This window comes from Spathaspora passalidarum (genome assembly GCF_000223485.1).
Source record: "Spathaspora passalidarum NRRL Y-27907 unplaced genomic scaffold SPAPAscaffold_3, whole genome shotgun sequence".
In the NCBI taxonomy this organism is placed as follows: domain Eukaryota; kingdom Fungi; phylum Ascomycota; class Pichiomycetes; order Serinales; family Debaryomycetaceae; genus Spathaspora; species Spathaspora passalidarum.
This window is the reverse complement of record NW_006767427.1, coordinates 785,294-809,617: the sequence shown is the minus strand read 5'-3', so window position 1 is coordinate 809,617 and position 24,324 is coordinate 785,294. Positions and strand designations below refer to the sequence as shown.

Here is a 24,324-nt window from a genome sequence, read left to right as displayed (position 1 = left end):
CCTTCTTTCTGTTCCTTCGCTTGCAGTTCAGACTGGGCTTGGACTTGAGCTTCTTGTTTCACCAATGGGTCTACAGTTTCGAGACTTTCTATCGCAGCAGACGCCTTCTCTTCTGTAGTTGTTTCTTTGTTTGACTCAGCTTTGTCGATAGTCTTTGACTCGTCAGGTTGAGAAACTTCTTGCTTCTGTTCACTGGCTACTTTATCAGCATTTATCATTTCAGTATCTTCAACTATGGCTTCTTCCTTTGACTCGTTAGTAGCTTCATTGGCTTCTTCCATTTCAACATCTTTGTCTTCTTGAATGTTGGAAATAACTTCAGTATCTTCAGAAATTTGCTCGTTATTTTTTTCTTCATTTTCATCAACCAAGAAAGACGCGTCAAAGTCATCATTGGACTTATCATACTCATCGACATTGAAGTCTGCATCAAAAGAAGGATCGTCTTGTTGAATGTTTCTCAATTCTTCGTCCTCTTCATCTTGAAAAGATGCATGGGAATCTTCCATATTGAAAGCAGAAATAGCATCTAAATCCATACCTTCTGATTCCTTTGCTTCGTTTTGTTCTTCTCCTGGAATTTCGCTGTTTTGTTTGCTATCTAAATCTGGTATATCAAGCAAGTCGGCTTCTTTATCACTATCAATAGTAGGTGAACCTTCTTCGGGTTCAATCTCACTTCCTTGTGGTTCAGGAACCGATTCTGCTTCTAGCTCAGAGTTCCCAGTATTTTCTGATTCTGAAAGTTGAACAAATTCAGAAGAACCTTTTTCTGGCCCCTGTTCAGATTCTGCATCTTGGTTCTCCATTAAAGATTGCTCTGACACAGGTCTTGATAGTTGCTCAGCTTGCTCAACTGTGGAAGACTCATCTTGATTTTCACCTTCTTGCTCTAATTGTTGCTCGGATCCCTGAGATTCTTCTGTAGAAGGTTGTTCCGTTTGATTATACACAGCATCTGTTGACTCTGATATACTAGGGTCTTCGGTTACTGGTTGTTCGTTTGAAGCATCTTCTTGTGCTTGTTCAATCTCTTGTTCTATTCCAAGTTCAGAATCTTCTTGTTGTTCATCAAGCTCTTCGCTTGGCTGCTCTGATTCTACTGGTCCTTCAATAGGTATTTCGACATCTTCTGATATATGTTCCAGCTCACCAATTTCATCATTTCCTTCTAAATTTGCTTCTACTTCGGAGGTAGGATTGATTGATGAGTCATCTTGATTTTGTTCTGTGGTGTCATTGATCCAGGCGGCAGGCTCTATTGAATTCTCGTTTGTATTTTCAGATGACATACTCAAAATAAAAGTAAACTGACGCGTATGAGGAAGGCAATGATAATTTAGGGGGGGTATGTGTTATATATTTGCAGCAATTGAAGTTTAACTATCGGTTTGAGTAACACTTACCAGGTGGTTGTCAATTCTTGTGGATAAAATCCTGTGGGAATAAATAACTCTTAGTTTGGTTGGATGATAGTAATTGGAATGACTCTATATGTTTATGCTTATGATTTACGCCTCTAAATCAGTACACAGCAAAGATGACCCGTGATTGATTGATGTATTAAGCGTTGCAAGTTTTGTGGATGTAAACAAACGTAAAATACTAAAAATTTTTGGTGGTTTTTTTTTCTTTTGTTGTTTGTCTCAACCTGGTGGAAAAATGTGTGGAAGTAAATTTTCGACCAATATACACGACCTGGCTGTTATTAAATAAGTATAGCCAGCACTGTTAAAATGTTGACTTTCCTGGTGATATGTGCAAATAGAAATGAAATGTTATCCGATTCCAACTATTCACAGATAGTTAGTGTTGAATTATTTTCCGATAGCTCGGTGAATATAGGTAACCACAATTGCTAAATTTAATTCGGAAATAGACAATATCTCCCTGATGAAGAATTATTAGCAACACAAGTAAGGACTAATCTTCTGTCTTTGTAGCGTATCAACTATTAAACTAAGCTTCCTTTGGTAATCTTAAAAACAGAATGACTCAGTTGTTGCAAATTTTTTTGAAACGCCTATCTCCACAATTTAAAACCGAGTTCCAAATTTCCACCTGTTTGACTCCTTATTTTTTTTTCCGTTTTGTAATTTCTTCGTCATCCAAATTGGTTGTTGGCGAATGCGCAATAATTCATATCACGTGATCGTGTAACTTTTTGGTGGCTTCTAGGATTACGGACAAGAAACTTTCTCCTTTGCTACCCGTACACATTGTTTACAATAACTGAAATTATGTGATTTGTATAAAGCTGGGATTAATTGATTGCCTCCACATACTTAATGAATGATTTTCCAACTTTTTTTTTCATCTCCTATGGTATACAACTAACTCGGTATCTCAGTTCAATTATGCACTTGTTGCTAATCTGAAGCTAAAGTTCTATGATTTGCCATCAAATAATTCCGTGAATATGACCTAATTAATTATTAACTTTACAAAATTAGAAAAGAGTTGGAGAGAAAAGATACAAAAAACTCAAAAACGGGGAAGGTGGATATTTATATAGAATTTATTAGTGATGCGAGTAAGTTACTCAGCGGTTTATTTTTAAAAAACCGCAAAAAGGGAGAGGAACAAGAAGAAAATTATTAAAAAAAATCGGACACTGCTGAATTTACATTCAATAAGAGTAAAAATTCTGCATCAAGTAAACAAGAGGAAAGAAGGGGGAGATAAATAATTAATTTTTGTTAACCGATTAATTGCATCGAGTGAACTTGTTTTGTTCAAACTACTATGTGGTCCACACTAAAATTTTAACTTTAAAGTTAATTATTTTTTTATATTTACTATTTTCATTATTTTTTTTTACAATGACACCTATAATAATAATACAATTTCTTTTCCTGTGCCTCAGGTATCTACTGGGTGATTATCAAATTGGAAAGGACAATTATCAAGAAACTAATTATTTCTGGGTTGAAACGATTGTTGGGCCAATCTTGGTTTTCTAGCTAGAACTCTTCGCCTTGTCGAATTTTTTATTGTATCACTTCTTGTTCGGAATCAGTTTACATTAAATATTTTCTGGCATTAAAAAATATTATATTTTTTTCTTATCACATACAGTTATTTTGCATATATTTTTTTTATTCGCTCTGGAGTAGGATGTATTAAAAGTAAGTTTTAATTCAGTAAATAGTTTTAAAGGAGGAGAAAACAAATGAATGGAAATAGAGTTCGAAATATACTAAGATACGTGACAAATCATTAGGAAAAAAAAAAAAAGAAGTCCATGTTGCAAGGGCCATTATTTTATTGAGCGAGATGTAAGTTTGAGGTTCGTTCTTGCTATTTAATATTTTTTTTAATGAATTTATTTGAATCGACATATACTTATCAGGAGGGCATTGTAACATCTAACTATTATAATATTTCTCTCTCCTGCGTTGTAACCTTCCCCTTGGATTTACTAAACTGTCAATCTATTTCCTTCATCCCCTTTTTGCTAAAGCTGGTTACCTAGTTTTGAGCAAAACTCGCTTTTTTGGTGTTTAACCGACGTCACCTGGATATTGATTCAAGGACCAAATACTAGTACAGCGAAAATTTCAGACATTTTTGTTTGTTCTTTCTGTTTGTACACAAACATAGAACTGGGTAAACGCATCAAGCGTATGTGTAACTATTGTGCATAATTGCAAAATAGTCAAAAAAAAAAAGCGAATCATTAGCACTTGGCTGTTTTCTTGCATATTAAACCATGCATTTCTCAAGTTAAACTCTATAGTCGAAATTAAGTCGATTCTTGGCTCTATATCTAAGCAAGATGTTTCATCTGATATTAGAAAGATACTTTGCTTATACGAAAGTATTACTCGAGTAGAAATGTGGGTCAATCCCATTTGGAATACAGAACAATGTATCTACACTTAAAATGATCTTAATTTTTCGTATCATAACAAACTTTAACATCCGTGTAGTTATTTTCGTTCCTTCCTAACCCTTTGGATTTATAATGTTTCTGCGCTTAAATTACCAGTAATGATATCCATAATGGGGCTATTTTTATCAAGTAGTTGGCTTTTTTGTATGATTTTGCAATTTTTTTTGAACAAAATATAACATCCCAAAGTAATAGATTTAGAATATGTTGCCTGTCTTCTATATAGTATGTAGTACTAAAAACAATAATTGTTCAATACCTCAAACATAATTCTAATGCGACTGCAAATGATATGGTATAGTTTAGTATACGATGCACTACAGCTCGTATACTATTTTGCACTGCCAGCCACGTCAATGACGAGTAACCATAATATCTAAACAAAAATATTCTGTACATACTGGTAAATAGCAGCACGTATAACAAGTTCTAAAATACACACTACAGCTTAGACTACATTTTCGACTTAATCCCTAGACAGAAATATGCCTGAATCAAAAAAAATACTCAAACACTATGAATAGGTTATACGTTCAGTGCATCATAACAATCACGTGAAGAGAGTTAGGGCTCGATACCTAAACACTATATGCAGTATACAAAATACACAACATACACATTCTTACTAGTTATTGCGCGCATAAAAGGTACACAACATCCAAACACCAATACATTCAATTATAGCAGCCATCGAATTTTTTTTTTCTCTCTTCTGTTCAATACTACACACACTAACAATCGCATACTCACTGTGAGGGAAAAAAACTTCTAGTAAAAGTTTTAATTTTTCATTGATTTTTTATAAAGTTTCCTCTTTTTGATACTAGTAAATAACTGAATTAAAGGTCAACAATGGTTCGTTACGCTGCTACTCCTGCCAACCCAGCCAAGTCTGCTTCTGCTCGTGGTGCTTACTTAAGAGTTTCATTCAAGAACACCAGAGAAACCGCTCAAGCCATTAACGGTTGGAAATTAGAAAAGGCTCAAAAATACTTGGACCAAGTCTTAGACCACCAAAGAGCCATTCCATTCAGAAGATACAACTCTTCTATTGGTAGAACCGCCCAAGGTAAAGAATTTGGTGTTACCAAGGCTAGATGGCCAGCCAAGTCCGTTAACTTCGTTAAGGACTTATTAAGAAATGCTCAATCTAACGCTGAAGCCAAGGGTTTAGACTCTTCCAAGTTAGTTATTTCTCACATCCAAGTTAACCACGCTCCAAAGCAAAGAAGAAGAACTTACAGAGCTCACGGTAGAATTAACGCTTACCAATCCACTCCATCCCACATTGAATTAACCTTGACTGAAGAAGATGAAGCCGTTGAAAAGGCTGCTGAAACCAAGAAGGTTAGATTAAACACCAGACAAAGAGGTAGATTGGCTTCTCAAAAGCGTTTAACTGCTGCTTAAATTTCTTTTGTCATGTCCAAAATATAATAATGAAAAAATAATATAAGAAGCAAAAACCAACCATCACACCAACCTACTCCCTATGATTTGGAATCAGTGTACAATTCAATCAACATTTCCCAATAATATATAATACATATTATAAATATATATTATCCGTGTTAATATTTATTGTTTTTTTTGTCAGGATGATACATTCAGTTTACAACAGAGGAATATATACTACTAATCGAAGAATGAAGTGTACGATATGATGCTTTGCATCTTCACATATGATCCACTTGAGTAGTAGTTTATATCCTGTTTGACTTGACTTTGTAGAAATTGTAGAAAGTAAGCCCCCCCCCCCCCCAAAAAAAAGTAGTACTACGCTATAAGAGATAAGGAGATATATGGAAGAAGCCAAGGAAACATCAACATTATGAACTACAGGGAAGTACCACAATTGCAGGAAGTATAGTTGTCTCAGATTGCTACGTTATGACGAGAAATATATTATGACTGCAAATAACCTTTGAGTAAACACTCTCGCGGTGATTCTTCTCATTCTAAAAGAAAACCAAACTAACGTAAACTCTCTTTTTCTATGTAGCTAGATTACATTGAAAAGGTTAAACTTGTAAACTTGCGGTCCATGGAAGGTTGTAAAATATTGTGGTATATACTAGAGCAAATCAATATATTTTTAAAGATCACGTAAAAAAAACACAAAAACTAAAGTGCTGTCCAAAGTATTACGTTGTCTTGTCAATGAACTCGCTCGCCAATAAGGCTCCATTGGAAGAAGAAGACCCAGTGATTCCTGGATAACTTCAAGAGCTTCAAAGTAACTCACAGCTTGTTGTATGAGATTAGAATATTCCTAGATCTGCAGAACAGGTAAACCAGAAGAACAATCGGCAATTTTTACTAGATTAAACTTTTACAGCTGTTTTGTTTGATTGCCACATCCCCAAAATAAATAAATCATAGATTCGGTTTACTTACTTTCCGAGCCCAGGTTTTAAAATATATATATATATTTCGCATAATGACCCTATCAAAAAATAGAGGGACAGATACAGATTGGCATGGCTTGGCATTGTCCCATTTCCTGATTGCTCTGGGAATCAGCAGCCAAATTAAAAATCAAGATTTGACAGGAAACAGGGCACCAATACATAATCGAGATACAAATATGTCTTCTGATCCGGAATTAAAATACATTGACAACCGATGGCTTTACTTTCATGGCTTAATGATAGATCAAACGTCTCGACAGATTGTTTTGAACACTCCAAATACAATAGTAGATCAGCTTGGTGATACTCAGATAAGACAACTAGCAAGAAAGCAGCGGGCTCTCAAAAGCAGTAAATTTTTGCATTTCAAGTATCCCAGTTTAATAGAATTTGTCGCTGTTGAACCATTGTATCTCAAATATTGTCAAGACGAATTTCTAGTTAGAAGGAAAGAACAAATCCCAGAATGGGAACTTTTAAAAGGAAAGAAAGTCTTGGGTACTGAAGTTGTCAATGAGAGAATGAAAGTTGTAATTTATATTGATGAAGTTGATGATACACCAATTCCAAAGGAATCAGTAAGATACTGGAAATCAGAAAGAATTCTCGAGGACTGCTACCAGTCGATCCAATTTTCTCAAAGTTACCTGGAATCAATCACAAGATCGTTGAATTCAACTTATAAGAATGAAGGAATATATCTTTATCTGAAAATCACGCATGAAAGGAACAATAAACAAAAATTAAATACTACAATTCAATCATGTTTAGAAAGGAGCATTGACGAACAAAACTCAAACATGCGTGAGATGTCTATATACTATTTTGATTGCTTTTCTTTGTTTTATCAGATACTTGTATGTGTTGACTTGGATCTTATTATGGGAGAGACTAAAACGAAAATAGAGACTCTAAAGACACCACAGTTAGATCTCGATGTCAAACAACAAGCTTTGAAGGATCTATTCGTTGATTTTATGTCAAAGAACATCATTCTTTTTGTTCAAATACTAGTGCCTTATTTAGTCAATCTAGAAGATTCTACATTTCTTGATTGTTTTGATTGTTTGAAGAGATTAGATGTATTGAAAAATTTTGCAATATCATGTATGCTACTAGAACTCGACCAGGGAATATTTATATCCCTTATGTCCAGCGCAAGTACCACCTTGAATGACAAATATGAAGGATGGAGAATACTACAAATAATCTATGAGCAGAAGAAGAAAGAAGTTCTTCAGAACATATTAGAGAATGGAAACAGTAAAAATATTGAATTACCCAGTCTAGCTGAATTAAATGCTACTCACGATATGGCACCCTTTGTTGAACAAACTGCAAATTCTCCTCTTGATGCTGCTGGCAGTAGATATAAGGAGACGTCTATCCTGGCTACCGATAACTCCGCAAGTTTAGAACAAATAGTGATTTTGAGTGACAGTGAAGACGAACAAGATGCAATAACTACAGTTCCAGCCCCAGTATCAACCTCAGTCCCAGAACCAGCCCCAGCAATTGAAAATGATTCATTATTACCTTTGTCATCCGAATCACCAGATAAATATTGTAAGGGGCCAGATTTTTCTGGACTTTACTCATGCAGTTATGATGGTTGTGATTTTCAACTGTATAAGAGATTTGACATGCGCAAACATATTAAGAGGCACCTAGGCACAAGGTATAGGTGTATTCAGTGTTTGAAAAAGTTTGACGATATCCCAAAACTTGAACTGCATGTAGAAAGTCACGAAGTTTTGGTTGAACGCGTTTTACCCCAGCATCCGTTAGACGAATACTGTCACGGTCCTGGACCCAGATGCATTTACACCTGTATCTATGACGATTGCGGAGAACGGATAACTTTTCGAGTAAACATGCATCTTCATATCCAAAGCCATTTACAAGAATCAAATTTACCCATTGAGTGTCTACATTGTTGTAAAAGATTCAAGTCTATTAAACTATTGAGCACCCATCTCAGATTCAACCACCTGGACATTTTGGAACAATTTACACATGTTCAATTCAAAAACTATTACAATGACTACAACAAAGTTAATGGGTACAAATGCACATACAATAATTGTGGGACGTGCTTCACTAGTAAGCTTGTTATGGAGCATCATATTACCAAGCACTTGAACGAAGAGTAAACAAGTGCATCTGCTCTTGCAATGTGTATTAGTCAGTGTATACTACGAATTAGTCAGACAGGTAAGATTAAGGGTTGAATATAACATGTACATATGGGGAAATTTTCTGATTTCCAGCTACGCTTGGAATAGTAAAAGTCTATGTATTGCTTAGTGTGTAATTTTTTTTTGCAGTTATTATTTTTCCTTAGTGTGAATCTAATATCCTGCATAGAGATCCAACCAATAAATGATTAGGAAAAATCGATTTACTAAGATTTTCATTTCCAGTGCGTAGAAAAGTGAGAAACAAAATTGAAAATTGGCAACACTATTAACATAACACTTAGTCTATCAATCAATACAAAATGGGTGGATTACCAGAACCTAGAACTTATTTGGGATGGTGGGGTCATTTAGGATCCCCAAAGCAAAAGTATATTACCCAATATACTATTTCTCCTTATGCTGCTAAGCCATTCAAGGGTGCTGCTTACAATGCTGTTTTCAACACTTTTAGAAGAACCAAGAACCAATTCCTTTATGTCGCCATTCCTGCTGTCATTGTTTGGAACATCTGGACCAATGCCAGAGATTATAATGAATATTTATATACTAAAGCTGGTAGAGAAGAGTTGGAGAGAGTTAATGTTTAGAATGAGACGAAATTTCTCAAATATCATAAAGCATCAACAAAGTAGAGATATTAAGGCTATCTTTATTATACATAGTTAATACGATTTCAAATATATTATTATTAGTTTGTTCAAATTTTATTTTGCATTATGTGTACTAAGACTGAATAATTTAGCTATGGAAGAGGTATATTTACTTGGATCTTTTGTAGACCTTTGCTAAGAAGGCATATAAGACTTCCTTCTTTAATCCTCTGGATTCGTCAATTTGTTCGATTTGTTCCTTCAATTTAGCAACAATTGATTCTTCATATTCGTGGTAGATCTTGGAGATACCCATTTCATTGAACAAATCCTTACATTTTTGTTCGCTAACATCATCCTTCTTACCGTAGTTTTCATCTAATAACTTACGTTGTTCAGGACTAGCGTGCAAAAGAGCTTGGTTGACAACCCAAGAACACTTGTTATCCTTAATATCAGTACCAATCTTACCGATTTGTTCTGGAGTACCGAAACAATCCAAGTAATCATCTTGAATTTGGAAATATTCACCTAATGGAATTAAGATACCTCTAACTTGTTTCAAATCTTCTTCGCTACTAATACCACTCATGTACATGGATAAAGCAACTGGCAAGTAGAATGAGTAGTAAGCAGTCTTGAAGATAACAATGAACGAGTGTTTGGCTAAAGAAAACTTGTCCAAATCAACAACTTCTTCATCAGCAGTAACCAAGTCTAATAATTGACCCAATTCAGTTTGGAAGGTAACTTCATGGAACAAATCTAACAAGTCAACATAATAGGAATCTTGACGGAAATGCTTCTTTAATAAGACGTAAATAGCACCTTCTAACATAAAGGAATCGTTAATAGCGATATTGTTAACACCTTCAACCAAATACCAACATGGTTGACCTCTTCTAGTCTTTGATTGATCCATCATATCATCAGCAACCAAAAAGTATGCTTGTAACAATTCAATTGCCCAACCTAAAATAGCGACCTTCTTGTATTCTTCATCCGACAATTTGTCAGCGGTAGTGTTGTTCAAGATAGCATAGGTATCAACAACAGATAAACCTCTGTTTAACTTACCACCTGGAGTATTGTAATCCAAATTACGAACAAACCAATCGATAGCTTCTTGTGGCATCTTGTAAGAGATCAAGATCTCTTTTAATTCTTCGACTAAACCGTCAAAGACATTAATGAATCGTTGTTTAGCAGCAGCTTTGTCAGACATGGTACTTGGTAACACAGAGAAAGAACGAATCAAATAAAGTATGCAAATTTGCTGAAAATAAACGCTGGAAAAAAAAAAGCGTTAAACGAGCGCGTTGACTATTTTACGAGATTATGCGACAGGAGATTTACAAATGATTTATATCTATTAAACGCCAAGTTATTTAATGTCTTCTACTACGTTTACTTTTACCCGGTCTAGAAGACTTACCTTTCATTTTCTTAGCATTGAATCCACTAATATCAGCTGACGAACTTGCATCGTTTTCTCGACTTAATCTCTTTTTACCTCCAAATCCATATTTGGCATCCTTGGCTAATCGCTTAGAGTTTGGTTTTCTTCTCTTGTTATCACCACCAGCACCACTGGTAGCTTCTTCTAATGCAATTTGGAAATCATCATCATTACTTAATTCGTTAGCACCTCTCTTCTTCTTTATAGACTTAATTTTTTCCAAGGTTTCTCTCTTTTGTTTAGCTCTTTCTTGTAAAGTTGCATTTTGAACTTGCTTACCGAATTTCTTTAAATGTCTTTGCTTCTTTGCTTCTTCGGATGCCTTCTTGTTGGCGGCTTCAGTCAATAATTTGCTCTTTAATTTATCCATATGTTCGTCACTCTTTACCATTTCAGCAAAGTAGTCCATAGGTCTAGAAAATGGCACTTTCAATTTCAAAAGAGTAACTCTTGCTTGTTTAACAGCATCCAATCCTTGTTTATAGAATGCTAATTCTCTTTCAGTATCATCGTAAATATCTTTGATTCCTGCTTCAGACTTTTCGGCACTAACAACAGATTGATGTTCAGTAAATGCATGCTTGTCCCAAGGTAATTCAATACGAGCTAAGGATTCTCTTAATGCAGCCATGTTATTTATGGTTAACTTTGTGTGAGGGACAACATCAGCATCTTCATCGATTTCAACGTCTGATAATGGAACATCTTCTTCTTCTTCTTCAACTTCTTCGTTGTCATCTTCCTCTTCTTGATCTTCATCATCTTCATCATCTTCTTCGTCATCATCTTCACCGTTGATGTCACTTTCACTATCACTTGCAGCCAATCTTTCCAAATCTAATTCTTCTTCATCTTCATCTTCATTTTCGTCATCTTCTTGTTCTTCTTCTTCTTCCTCTTCTTTTTCCTGCTCAGCTTGTAACTTCTTTAATCTTCTTTGCTCCTTCTTGGATAAAACATCACTTTGATATTCATCCTTCTTAACCTTCTTTTCCTTCTTTTGCTTAAGAATAGGTTTTGGAGCTTCAACTTTTTCCTTTACAACAATTTCTTCCTTTTGCTTAATTACAGGCTTGGATCTGGCCTTATCAATAGCATCAACCAATTGTTGGTTCTTTAATTGTTGTTTTAATAATCCTCCTTTAGCCATTTTGTGAGATTATGATGATATAGTACCAAAGAGATGAATCGTAGCAAAATGAAAAATTTATTTTAGGATGCGCGATGGGCAGCACTGGTCATTATGAAACTGATTTTTTTTTTTGTACTAGTGCACATTTATTTTTGTTAGTATATTGTACTATCTAATATAGTCTATTTCGTTAAGGAACCTCTTACCACCTCCGTACTTCCACCATCTTGGAAGACAGCTATAAACATCCACATCAATAGGTTTTTTAATCTTCTCGGATGTTCTTGGTTCGCAAATGCATCTTTTTGAAGCGCGAACTTCACCAGAACCAGGGCAGGATAAATAAGGAGCATGATAATACCCAATATCTTCGAAATGATGGATTTGGTTCTTGTCTAGAAGAATACTTAAACCGATTGTGTGAACAGGAGCATCTCCCCATCTCTCATAGTAAAAGCCCCCGGATTTATCTAAATAATCGAAATATCTCCCATACGCTTCACTACGAAAGAAATTAAGATTGGCTATTTCAAAATTTGACCAAAAGTGACAAAGATTATAGTCTGAACTTGATGGAATCAAGTCAATATAACTGTTTAAAGAATTCTCATGAGTTGTAATAAAATCAAGGGAGTTATTTGGATGAATTAAGTCGGGATTTTCTTTCATAAATGACTCCACGGTTGGCCAAAGAGTAGGAATTGTGTTTTCATATTCAAGGAAAGTTACAATGAACCCATACATTTTATTAGTAGTTCGAAGCAATTCAAATGGATCATATTGGAAATCACACATGTATTCTACATCTGGTTCAACTCTGAAATACCATTCATAATCTAATAATCTTTTCTGACGATAAAAGTAACCCGAATTGAAATGGCACATGTTTCTATATGACCGATAGCTTCCATATATTATATGATGCGACAGGTCCAAACTTTCTTGTAGTTTAGTTTCATTGATAAACTTAGGAGCTTCCCAATCTTCTTCAGGGATCAATTCATGATAAACTTTACCACTGGCCATCAATGTTGTCTTTTCAATAAATTCATCGCTAAACGGGACCTCGTTTAAAAACACCCATGGATATTTGTAATGTCTATTGAACCTGTCTTCAAGCGATCTCATTGACTTGAGAGCACCTTCAAGTTCTGAATTACGACATAACATAACAAGTGTGGCATTTTCTTTGCCTATTTGTTGTCGTGCACCTTTGGGATACTTTACATCCAAATAGGAGTTACTGGCTAGTTTGGGTGCATGTTTCTCAAGTGGGTTATATGATGGAAATTCAATTGATTGTAGGAGTTGAGATTTAGATCTATTCTCAAAGTACTCTACAGAATAATAGTAGTATACTGCTAGTATGATCCCTAGTATAAATGTGTGTCGTATCATGGTTGAAGTTGCTGCCAAAGGTTATTTTTTTTTAGACTGATTCCGATTTCTGTACCTGTACTAAGTCTAACTAAGACAACAATAATTAACCTTTATAAAAACAAGAAAGACCATTCAAGGCTAGTTAGACATGGTAGAGCAAGTTATACCTATTTCTCGTTCAGATTTATTAAACTTCAGGAGGAGATTTTTCTTAAAAACACAAATTGGTTGTAAAGATAATAGCACGTTAGAAGTCGCGTTGCAAAATGTGCCACCACAAGAGATTCAAAGACCATCACATTATACCAATAGGTTTATATCAATGTGACTAGCATTCACACCTCTGAATCAATAGATTGAAAGAATATTATCTCAATCGAGTCAATATTCCTGTTGCAAATCAGACAACTCCAGAATGTTCCAATAATTAAGCAAATCCTTACCAATGGAATATTCAAAAAAAAAGAGTGCTCTTATATAGAATAACTCCCGACAGCATGAATTCAGAATCTATATCAGATTAGAACCAATATAAAGTTGTAACTTTCCATGGTTGCAAGGATTAGGCAACTCTGATTCTGCTGGTACTTAGAAAATGCATAACATTAAGCGAGGAATATCGAGGCTGAGATATACACGTATTTTCATTATGAAAACAGTCAAAATCATGTTCTATCGTACATCTTGCTACAGCAATTTACCGAATCATTTCATTAGTATTGCAAAATCCATATGGCAGCAAACACTGGTGTGCACATAACAACAAGCGAAAAAACTTTCCACCCAATGACATCAAGGGAAATCCAATTACTACTCACCCCTTCTCAATTAGGTAAGCTGCTTGAAAAAAAAACCTCTGTTGTTTTAGTGGGAGAAAATAAAAAAAAACATCAGCAACCAATATTGAAGCATTGGAAACCAACTAAATCAACATGCTTCGTAATTTGAAGATAGAGCAACGTGTTCTTACACGTAGTTTAGCTACCATGGCTGATCCAGCTGCCAATCCCCATCGTATATACGGTGGATTGAAAGATCAAGACCGTATTTTTCAAAACGTTTATGGAACTTATGGACATGACTTGAAATCTGCTCAAAAGATGGGTGATTGGTATAAGACCAAGGAAATCATCTTAAAGGGCCATGATTGGATCATTAATGAGATGAAGAAATCCGGTTTAAGAGGTAGAGGTGGTGCTGGGTTCCCCTCAGGTCTTAAATGGTCATTTATGAATCCTCCAGGATGGGACAAGAACGTCGGACCAAGATACCTTGTTGTTAATGCCGATGAAGGGGAACCAGGTACCTGTAAAGATAGAGAAATTATAAGAAAAGATCCTCATAAATTAGTTGAAGGATGTTTATTAGCAGGTAGAGCCATGAATGCAACTGCAGCATATATTTATATTAGAGGGGAATTTTACAATGAAGCCGTCATTTTACAAAATGCCATTAATGAAGCTTACAAGGCGGGATTAATTGGTAAGAATGCTTGTGGATCCGGTTATGATTTCGATGTTTATATCCATCGTGGTATGGGTGCTTATATTTGTGGTGAAGAAACCGCTTTAATTGAATCTATTGAAGGTAAAGCTGGTAAGCCAAGATTAAAGCCACCTTTCCCAGCCGGTGTTGGTTTATTCGGTAGACCAACCACCGTTGCCAATGTTGAAACCGTTTCCGTTGCCCCAACTATTTTAAGAAGAGGTGGTGATTGGTTTGCTTCCTTTGGTAGAGAAAGAAACCAAGGTACCAAATTATTCTGTATTTCCGGTCATGTTAACGAACCATGTACTGTGGAAGAAGAAATGTCTATTCCATTGAAGGAATTGTTGGAAAAACATTGTGGTGGTATTGTTGGTGGTTGGGATAACTTACTAGGGGTTATTCCAGGAGGAAGTTCTGTTCCTGTCATGACTAAAGAAACTTGTGAAAATGTATTGATGGATTACGATGCATTAAGAGATGTTGGATCAGGTTTGGGTACTGCTGCTGTCATTGTTATGAACAAACAAACCGATATCATTAGAGCTATTCAAAGATTCTCTCATTTCTATAAGCATGAATCATGTGGTCAATGTACTCCATGTCGTGAAGGTACTACTTGGTTACAAAGAATGATGGATAGATTTGTCAAGGGGCAAGCCACTGAAAAGGAAATTGATATGATTTTCGAATTGACTAAAGAAATTGAAGGTCATACAATTTGTGCTTTGGGTGATGCTGCTGCCTGGCCAGTTCAAGGGTTAATTAAATCATTCAGACCTGTTATGGTTGATAGAATTAACCAATTTAAGAAAGAAAATGATTCTGTTGTGCCTGGTGGTTGGGTCACTGGAGGTAAGGTTAAAGATGGTGTAGTTATTGATAACCCAATGCCAGCCAACCATTAAAGAAACGCATACCTTTTTTTGACACATTTTCCTGCATTTATAGCGAAGGGGCAGGAGAGAATAACTCCTTCAAAACCCCCCATAAACGACTGTATTAAACAAAATATACAACAAATAACGAGAAGAAGAAGAAGTAGTAGTAGTAGTTAGAGTCTAGTTGGGTAAGATATAGCTCTCTTGGTTATTACCTTGATTTATTTATAACGTTTCCTTTTTTTTTCCCCCATAAATATATAATTCTTACGTAAAAGTCACTACCTGTTGGCGCTACTGTAAACCCACTTCAAAATGAACTGATGTGTTACGATTACATTGACAAATCCGAGGCTAAAGAAAGCCAATTACGCAATTATGAGCCGCACCGACTGTACCTGTCAAACGAGAAGTAAAAAAAAAAAAAACTTCCCTCATCAAACACCGCCAAGGCAAAGCAAGAAAAAAGAAACAAAACAAAATGATAAATAAAACAAGGCACTGGTTACGGAACCACATTAGATCTCAAATTTCCACAATTGAAATATCATTCTAAAAACGAAAATAAAAAAGTTTATCTTTTTAGAGTACCCTATCTTCCAGATTTTCGTTTCCCATAGAACTACCATTATAGATCCACGTCTATTGTTTCAGTTTGATTCAAGCAAAATAGAAAAAAAAAAAAACTCCGAAGCACTTTTTTTTTGTATACAACTTATTCCAACTTCCCCTCCTTTGCATTAGTTCCCTTTTGACCACAACATAACAGATACACACCCTATGAAAATTTCCAAGTTAATACTAGCATTAGCCTTGACTACTTGTTCCCTTGCGGTAATAGACACACCAGTTGAAGAAGCTGCTGCCTTAGCAGCTCCGGCCGCTGCACCAGCTGCTGCGCCAAGATCAGGAAACAAGATGGTCACCAGTGGAAGTGATTCTTCTGATGATGATGTTGTCGAAAGTGTTAGATATCACGACAGCAAGAATTCCGAAGACGAGAACGCGGTTGAATCCAATTCTAATGCATTCATTATGTCTATTTCTATGATTATTGTTTCCGAAATCGGTGACAAGACATTTTTAATCGCAGCATTGATGGCTATGAGAAATTCACGGTTAGTGGTATTCTCAGCTGCCTTTTCATCTCTTGCTGTTATGACTGTTTTATCTGGTATTGTTGGTCACGCGTTACCTACTTTGATATCTCAAAGATTAACACAATTTTTAGCATCCGTGTTGTTTGTTGTTTTCGGTATAAAATTATTAAAAGAAGGATTAGCAATGTCCAAGGATTTAGGTGTTGAAGAAGAATTGGCAGAAGTGGAAGAAGAAATTGCCACCAGCAAATTAAACCACCAGTTGAATGACATAGAAGGAGGTGGTAATGTATCTTCTGCTACTAAAAACAAGGCTTGGTATGCTGAATTTGGTCAACAAGTTGAAGACTTAGCTTCATTTGTTCTTAGTCCAGTGTTTATTCAAGTGTTTGTCATGACATTCTTGGGTGAATGGGGTGACAGATCACAAATTGCAACCATTGCTATGGCTGCCGGTTCCGAATATTGGCTAGTAATCATGGGTGCTATCATCGGTCATGGTCTTTGTACTGCTGCTGCATGTATTGGTGGTAAATTATTGGCTAAGAAGATTTCCATGAGAAACGTTACTTTAGGAGGAGCTATTGCATTCTTTATTTTCGCCATGTTGTACTTTTATGACGCCTATTATTACATTGAAGAGTAAGCAAATTGTCTTAATAATTCTATACATATATAAATTCTTTTATCTTTTTTTTTATATTTGACCCTGATACATAAATTTTAATACTTGATTTGGATGTAAACCCTTCTTGTTCCCTGCAGTAAGTTTGATCTCAAGTTCTTCACGTTGGTTTTCCAACTCTTTCTTTTCTTGGGCTTCTTTCTTTCCCTCAGTCGTTTCCAAGAAATCTAATTCTTCTACAGTATGGAATCCATAAAATTGAAATTCATCCCGTAATTCTTGCACTTTGGCAAAACACCATTGAGCTAATTCATCATATTTTTGCAAATTCATGGATGTTTGAGCAGATTCGGATTCCGACTTGGCCAATGCAGTAGTAGTCCATTCATCTACTTCAGGTAACGCCTTCTTACGTAATAATGTAGTTAATAATCCTTCTTGAGCACTTGTTGGGAAATTAGGTACAGGATAAACATTTGTATTTCGAAGAAGGTCTTCGTTGCTGTACAAGATCGATGCTATTGAAGTTAATTGTGTAATTAAAACCTGAAATTGATTTTGAAAATGGGAATATGATGGAAGTTTGATCTTGTTTGGATGTCGATTATGTCCATTAATTTGATCGGCTAGTTTACGCAATGACAAGTGGATTTGGTTTAGTCTGTTCCTTATCGATTCTAATGAATCCGTTGGAATTTGAGAAAAGTCAGGCGGAGGATGTTGAGTCACTTGTTGATGTGTTGAGTTTGGTGTGCTGATATTAAATGGAGTTTGAGTTTGACTCATTGTTGATGGTGTAGTTTAGACAGTTGAAGAAATACTGCTAAAAAAAATTGAAATTATGTAGAGCAAAAAAAAACACAAACAAAAAAACAGTTGATTATTATCAAAATTGCTTAACAAACCATGATTCGAGGCAATTGGAGTTTGGCTGGAGAATTGAGAAAAAATGAACGATCCCAGCAAGTGAAGGTCCAGAAGAGACAAAAACATCAACATAAACTTACAAAACTTAAAGACATAGACCCTATAAAGCTATATCATCGCATTAAAAATCTTGAAGATAAATCTGAGAAAACAGAACGTGATGACAACTATTTAAAGTCTCTTAAAGAAGATTGGGCATTCATAGAGAAAAACAAACTTCATGAATCAAAGATTAGAACTTTTCTTGACCAACAAGAAAAAGATGAGAAAAAAAGAAAGAAAGAATCAACAAAACTCTGGGGTCTGAAGTCGGTGTATTTCAATCCAGAATTGAACCCGCTTGGGAAAGTTCCTCAACTGGAAAGCCTTGTTACCAAACTCAAACACCCATTAACTAATATTACAACACCATTGAAGAAAGATCAAACCAAGAAATATGAAATTGATCCTTTGATCAAACAATTGAATATCAAGTGTCCTCCAGAAGATCCGCCAAAATTCTACAAATTTGTACAAAATACCACAAAACCAAAAGTGAAACCTGCCGAAGAGCAACCACATTTAGTTTCGGAAAATACGGAATTAAATCATGAACTGTCAAGTGAAAATAGTGCTAACGATGATTCTTCAGATGACGAAGGAGTTTCCAAACGAATAAAACTAGGTTAACTGAATGTATTATTAAAACTAACTTCCTACTCTATCTACAGGCATATATTACATTTGGAAAATGCTATAAAACACGCAGTTAATCTAAAGCACCATTAATACCCACATCTACCGAAATATCAAATAAAGTAAATCAAAAAATCAAAAAAAAGAAAAAACCAAAATATGTACACGAATCAAAATATTATTGTTCTTTCGTTGTTTGTGAATAAAATGGATGCTGAATGAAAGATACAATCATGACAATAAGCGGACTACTAATTCCCAAGTACCAAACATGATAATGGAGTTTGGAACAGTTCTTAACAAGTGTGGAGTTAATCCACCATACATACTTGCAAACCCTTCCTCCTTCAACACTAATTTGAAAGCTTGGATTAACCCTGTGTATTTTGGTTTACCCGTGGATTCAAGTGGAGCTTGTCTCAATCGAGTTCTAACAACTTCATGTGGATAAGTAATCAAAGATGCTATGAATTTGGCTGCACCAGCAGCTCCTGATCTTGCACACCATTCCATAATGTTATCTTTGGTTGTCTTTGTAGCTCCATTAGCCCCATGTAATTCCAATGACCTCTTATTAATAAACATTCTCATTTGCTCATACAATACCCATTGGATAGTTGATTCAATACCACCTAAATACGAAGCACTTAATCCTCGATAAAGGCTGAAAAATCCCTCATTTTTCAACACATACTTAAGACAATCCCAAGAATTCTTAAAGTGTTTCCCCTTAGTCTGATCCAATTGCAAACGAGTTTTAATTAACCAAATAGGGTTAGTTGCAGTAGATGTAACAAACCCAGCATTAATACCCGACGTTAAATGCATCCAAGTTTCTTCCTTACCTCCAAAATTACGTACAAGAAATTCTTTGGTGGCTCCATATGTGAAAAAATTTATCGATCTTGCAGGTATTACACCCACCAAATTAGGCCCTAACCCTTTGAACAATGCAGATGGTCCTTCATGAACATATAACCCTTTGATTGCACTTCCAGTTTCAGCCAAATGTTGGAATGCCTTAAGTATAGGGTTTCCGGATTTAGGGGTTTTATTATAAATATTATGGAATGAATCTGATTGTAATCTAGTTTTCACCACGTCCAAAGGACAGGTAGCAATAGCACCAGCAGTTCCACCTATACCACCTGCTATGAAATGAACCCAAGGCTTGGTTTTTGGTTCTTGAGTCACAGACAGTTCAGTGTGTCGCACTTCAAACTCTTCTCCCGCAGCTCTGAATGTAGAGGATTTTTCATCAGAACCTAGAAAATGGTATGCTTCCTCTGCATCCTTTTGCAAAACCTTAAGCTTCTCCTCTTTGCTCAAGGCCATATTTTGTGAAATGGTTTTTGATTCTCGTTTAATATGTACAAGGTTGTTACGAGACTGTGGCAAATACAACTACATATACTTAAAAAAAAAGGTTCCAAACAAAATCGAAAATTTTTTATGAGATGCAACATTCTTTGGTGCGGCTCGTGATGTTTACCTTACGGCGATATATTACAATCTAATTAGAAAGATACTAACTTGGAGCAAAATTACTAAGGAATGAAATCAATTGCCGTTTCTTGTTCCAGATGTACTCTATAAAGACTCCTTCAGTTATTTGTTTTGGTTGGAGAACCCCATCTAAAACTAGGACTATAAACAAAGAAGCAGCCATTAACTCAATGGAGCTGGTTTTGAAATCGTCTTCTAGATCGTTTTCATAATAACCAACTCAGAACCATCATTTTGACGGTTACCTTACTCAATCTCTATAATTATCGAGGCAGGTGCTAGATAATCTTGATAAATCCATTTACTTTGTCAATAATTCAATTGTAGTTTTATTGATACATAAACTAAATACCAGTTATACATTATTATACAAATATTATAGTAGAAATCAAGCATAAACATAACATAAATGTGTTTATAGAAATATCAGAGGCTAAACCTTCAAACCCTTCAAGCAATTCTTCTAGATCTGGATTAGCATTCAGTGTGTCATCATAATCTGGTGATGTTGGATTAGCAGTTGCAACTAAAACTTCAGGAATACCATCAGGAATTTCATTTTGTGGAACAGTAGTTGTATAAATTACTGGAATAGATGTTTCATAGGTGGTGCCATGTGATACTATAGTTGTAGAAACAGCGCTTGTGTAACTGAACACCTTTGTGTCTTGTATCAATTCTTCGTCATTTTGTAATGAAGGATCATTTGGATTACCAACAGGAGCATTAGCATTTTCTGTACTGTTTGGATCATCACCAGAAACTGGAGCTTGTAATTCTTCTGTCTGGTTTGAGTTAGTTGTTGGGTCATTTGGATTTTCCGGTCTGCTTACATCCTCAGTTGGATTGAAGTTAGCTGGTACATTTGGAGCACCTTGAGAAGTATTAGAACTAGATGGACTATTTGTATTAGCATCGGGATATTGCACTTGAAGTTCTTCATTCTGTTCTAGATTAGCAGAAGAATCATTTGAGTTTGCTGGAGCATATGAATTACCTCCTGAAGGTGGAGTTTGAAGTTCTTCTCCTTGTTCGAGATTGACATTTCCTGGAGTAGTTCCTCCTGGCTGAGAACCGGTTGGGACTGGTGGGTAAACTGGAGGATAGGAAATTGTGGTAACATAGACAGTGTTAGCACCAGTAACTGTAGTAACAAATGGTGGAGGAACATATGGTCCTGTAACAGTAGCTACTAAAGTAGTGTCAGGATATACAATTGTAGTAACCACAACTGGTGGGTTGTATGGTCCAGTAGTAACATAAGTAGTGTATGGGTTTGTAATGGTAGTAACAACACCTGGTGGAACATATGGAGGAGTAACTGTGACAACATAAGTAGTGTCAGGGTTCACAATTGTAGTGACAGTAGGTGGTGGATAGTATGGATTAGTAACTGTGGTGACATAAGTAGTGTCAGGGTTTGAAACAGTGACTGTGACAGGAGGATTATATGGTTCAGTAATAGTAGTAACATATGAGCTATCAGACTCTGAAACTGTAGTGGTAACTATGACAGGAGGATTATATGGTTCAGTAATAGTAGTAACATAGGTAGTATCTGGTCTTGAAACCGTAGTGGTAACTACTACTTGAGGTACATCAATAGAAGTTGTAATCACAGTCAAAATCAAAGTTTCTGAGACATTTGGGTTGGAAGGGTCGATACTCGTAGTAGTAATAATTTCAGTCAAAGTTATCGTAACTGGAGGAGGATCAGAATTCACAGAAGTAAAACTTTCAGGGAATGTTCTGATAGTAGGATTTATATTAGTTTCGGCATTTGCTTCAGTAACAGTTTCAATTGATGGTGGTGGAGGTTGATCAGAGGATTGAATTACTGTGAAAGTGACTTCACCAAGTATTGGGATAGTTGGATTTTCTGATAGGGTAGGTTCTTCGGTAGGTAAAACAGTTGATGACTCAGAGTGTAGCTCAGGTGGATCTTCAGAGTAAGTCTCACTTAATCCCTTACTAACTAGACTAGTAGGTTCTTCTGTACCAGTTTGGTTTGTATTGTATGTTATGGATGGTTCCTCGGTAGTTTTTGTCTCTGGTTGAGACATGTCTGTAGTGGGTGGAATGGTAGATTCATCAGTTTGTTCTTCAGTGGGTGGATAAGAGTTTTCATCAGTAGATAAAATATTTGTTTCTCCAGTGGATGGATAACTATGTTCATAGGTAGGTGTAACAGTTGATTCTTCGGTAATATATTCAATAGGGTCATCTGCACCTGGATCCATTGGTTCTCTTGTCATTGGGTCAGTTGGTTCGTTCGTATTGGGATCAGTCAAGTCTTCAGAATTCAGTTCGATTGGATTTTCCGGATGCACTATAGGCAGTTCTATTGGGAAGGGTAATTGAGTTGGGATGTTACTGAAAGATATATCAGTACCCGGTTCACTTGAAATGGCTGTAAGCTCACTGGTTGGATATGGTGTTGAGACTTGTTCAAACCATGATTCTGTGATAATTTCAGAAGAAGGATCAGAAAAATCTTCTGAACTGGAACTATCCTGATTAGATTCTGTAAATGTACCTTCTCCTGATTCTGTTGATGATTCAGATTGTAGTTTAGTCGAATAATCTTTCTCTGGTTCGGTAAAAGATTCATCCTCTTCATTTTCTGTGGACGTTTCCTCAGTGGAAGTTTCTTCAGAGGATTCTGTCAATTCGATTTCTATAGGTTCAGTTGACGACTCCTTTTCCGATTCGGTGGTTGTCTCTTGCAAGGGTTTAACACAAGTGTTTTCCCAACATTGAAGTGGTAAATCATAGATTCCATCTAATAATTCTCCACAACTGTGAATATATGTTTTGGAAAACCCTGACCATTGATAATAAATAGAGAAGGGCGTTGCACATACAAAATTACCCATATCTTCAGCTTCCATTACAAAGGTAAAAAACCAGTGGTATGGTGAATCTCCTACTGGATCCATACCATTTCCGTAAAGCTGCAAGTTTGGAAGATAATTACCTGGGGTTGTTAGCTGATCAATAGTAATTTCTTGGAGATCTCTCACAGGATAAAGTGAATCTTTTAGTTGAAACTCAATAGTTACCTCATACAAGAGATCTGAGATATGATGTACTGAAACAAATCTAAATATTTCCAATCCGTCCCCGGAACCTTGATAATTACACATCATTGGCTCATATGAATCAGGGCAATCAGTTGGTTGTGGTAAGTTTGCTAGCGTCAGGGTTATTGTTGATGGTTCTGCATTTACCTTCTTACCACAAATTTGATCCCAGCATTGAATAGGGTATTCACCGTAGCAATCATGAACATATTCTACCACAGCATTAGGTACTGCCAAGGCACGTTTAAAAGATGGAATTTGAGGAGTCCACAGATATTTAATCAGAAACGGAGTAGTACACAACTGATAACCATTATATTCAGCTTGCATTACCCATTTAACAAAAAAGTGGTAAGGTGACGAAGAAACTGACTCGGAAGCATCCAACCAATTAGCAAGGGCCAGCTGGGGATTAGGGATATAATCTTCTGGTGTCCGGAGGTTGTTAAAAGTTATACTTACCAAATCTCCTGCTGGAAGGTTATCTGTGTAAAGTTCAAATTCAATCATTACTTCGTACAAATCCTCTCTATCTTGAACATAATTCAAGTATACGTATTGGAAAGTTTTTATTTTTGGGGCCCAGTCAGGTTTAGGGTAATTGTCACCTTGGGGACACCGGTCTCCCCAATAAAAAGGACAATCTTCTTTCTCGTAAGAAAACGGAGCAGGCCAAGTCAAGGTGGTCGGGTTGTCACTAGAGGCACGTTTAACTTGAAGTGCACTTATAGTGAATGGAAGTTGTAGTATAAAATAGTAAAGGAATAAAGATAGTTGCATTGTAAATAAATTATAGTAGTTTGTTGCAAAGAAAAATATATAGTAATAAATTGGTGAAATATCTACCTCAGGACTTGAAAGTCGGGTATTTATATAGAAAACACCTTCGCAAGAACATCAAGTCAAAATACTACGACTTTGAACCGATCATTGATCATGCATGGTTGATATAATACTAAAAAAAACACTCTCTC

The 24,324-nt window shown here is 35.8% G+C and overlaps 12 protein-coding genes across 12 annotated transcripts; 6 read left to right on the top strand and 6 right to left on the bottom strand. All coding sequences in view use genetic code 12, as the record gives it.

Moving 5' to 3' along the window:
- Nucleotides 1-4,717: 4,717 nt before the first annotated feature.
- On the top strand, nucleotides 4,718-5,467 carry RPL17B (60S ribosomal protein uL22; the record flags this gene model as incomplete). The annotated part of the gene is made up of 1 exon (XM_007374498.1): nucleotides 4,718-5,467. One exon carries the CDS (start codon nucleotides 4,748-4,750, stop codon nucleotides 5,303-5,305), a length of 558 nt encoding a protein of 185 aa, XP_007374560.1.
- Nucleotides 5,468-6,054: 587 nt separating this feature from the next.
- On the top strand, nucleotides 6,055-8,675 carry SPAPADRAFT_66055 (uncharacterized protein; the record flags this gene model as incomplete). Its single annotated transcript, XM_007374497.1, has 1 exon — nucleotides 6,055-8,675. One exon carries the CDS (start codon nucleotides 6,336-6,338, stop codon nucleotides 8,457-8,459), a length of 2,124 nt encoding a protein of 707 aa, XP_007374559.1.
- A 106-nt stretch (nucleotides 8,676-8,781) lies between these two features.
- On the top strand, nucleotides 8,782-9,274 carry QCR8 (ubiquinol--cytochrome-c reductase subunit 8; the record flags this gene model as incomplete). Its single annotated transcript, XM_007374496.1, has 1 exon — nucleotides 8,782-9,274. The coding sequence occupies one exon, from the start codon at nucleotides 8,807-8,809 to the stop codon at nucleotides 9,092-9,094; it is 288 nt and encodes a 95-aa protein (XP_007374558.1).
- Nucleotides 9,176-10,354, bottom strand: ERG20 (bifunctional (2E,6E)-farnesyl diphosphate synthase/dimethylallyltranstransferase; the record flags this gene model as incomplete). Its single annotated transcript, XM_007374495.1, has 1 exon — nucleotides 9,176-10,354. One exon carries the CDS (start codon nucleotides 10,320-10,322, stop codon nucleotides 9,267-9,269), a length of 1,056 nt encoding a protein of 351 aa, XP_007374557.1.
- Nucleotides 10,355-10,440: 86 nt separating this feature from the next.
- Nucleotides 10,441-11,727, bottom strand: SPAPADRAFT_60358 (uncharacterized protein; the record flags this gene model as incomplete). The annotated part of the gene is made up of 1 exon (XM_007374494.1): nucleotides 10,441-11,727. A coding segment is annotated over one exon (949 nt), but the record flags the coding sequence as incomplete, so codon positions are not given.
- Nucleotides 11,728-11,773: 46 nt separating this feature from the next.
- Nucleotides 11,774-13,086, bottom strand: KTR2 (mannosyltransferase; the record flags this gene model as incomplete). Its single annotated transcript, XM_007374493.1, has 1 exon — nucleotides 11,774-13,086. One exon carries the CDS (start codon nucleotides 13,084-13,086, stop codon nucleotides 11,857-11,859), a length of 1,230 nt encoding a protein of 409 aa, XP_007374555.1.
- An 892-nt stretch (nucleotides 13,087-13,978) lies between these two features.
- NDH51 (Ndh51p) lies at nucleotides 13,979-15,706 on the top strand (the record flags this gene model as incomplete). The annotated part of the gene is made up of 1 exon (XM_007374492.1): nucleotides 13,979-15,706. One exon carries the CDS (start codon nucleotides 14,001-14,003, stop codon nucleotides 15,459-15,461), a length of 1,461 nt encoding a protein of 486 aa, XP_007374554.1.
- Nucleotides 15,707-16,214: 508 nt separating this feature from the next.
- On the top strand, nucleotides 16,215-17,180 carry GDT1 (putative ribosome biosynthesis protein; the record flags this gene model as incomplete). The annotated part of the gene is made up of 1 exon (XM_007374491.1): nucleotides 16,215-17,180. One exon carries the CDS (start codon nucleotides 16,215-16,217, stop codon nucleotides 17,178-17,180), a length of 966 nt encoding a protein of 321 aa, XP_007374553.1.
- A 51-nt stretch (nucleotides 17,181-17,231) lies between these two features.
- On the bottom strand, nucleotides 17,232-17,945 carry MED8 (Med8p; the record flags this gene model as incomplete). Its single annotated transcript, XM_007374490.1, has 1 exon — nucleotides 17,232-17,945. The coding sequence occupies one exon, from the start codon at nucleotides 17,943-17,945 to the stop codon at nucleotides 17,232-17,234; it is 714 nt and encodes a 237-aa protein (XP_007374552.1).
- Nucleotides 17,946-18,048: 103 nt separating this feature from the next.
- Nucleotides 18,049-20,174, bottom strand: RIM2 (Rim2p; the record flags this gene model as incomplete). Its single annotated transcript, XM_007374488.1, has 1 exon — nucleotides 18,049-20,174. The coding sequence occupies one exon, from the start codon at nucleotides 20,094-20,096 to the stop codon at nucleotides 18,993-18,995; it is 1,104 nt and encodes a 367-aa protein (XP_007374550.1).
- SPAPADRAFT_135605 (uncharacterized protein) lies at nucleotides 18,066-18,755 on the top strand (the record flags this gene model as incomplete). The annotated part of the gene is made up of 1 exon (XM_007374489.1): nucleotides 18,066-18,755. The coding sequence occupies one exon, from the start codon at nucleotides 18,066-18,068 to the stop codon at nucleotides 18,753-18,755; it is 690 nt and encodes a 229-aa protein (XP_007374551.1).
- Nucleotides 20,175-20,186: 12 nt separating the features above from the next.
- Nucleotides 20,187-24,130, bottom strand: SPAPADRAFT_66046 (uncharacterized protein; the record flags this gene model as incomplete). Its single annotated transcript, XM_007374487.1, has 1 exon — nucleotides 20,187-24,130. One exon carries the CDS (start codon nucleotides 24,128-24,130, stop codon nucleotides 20,633-20,635), a length of 3,498 nt encoding a protein of 1,165 aa, XP_007374549.1.
- Nucleotides 24,131-24,324: the final 194 nt, after the last annotated feature.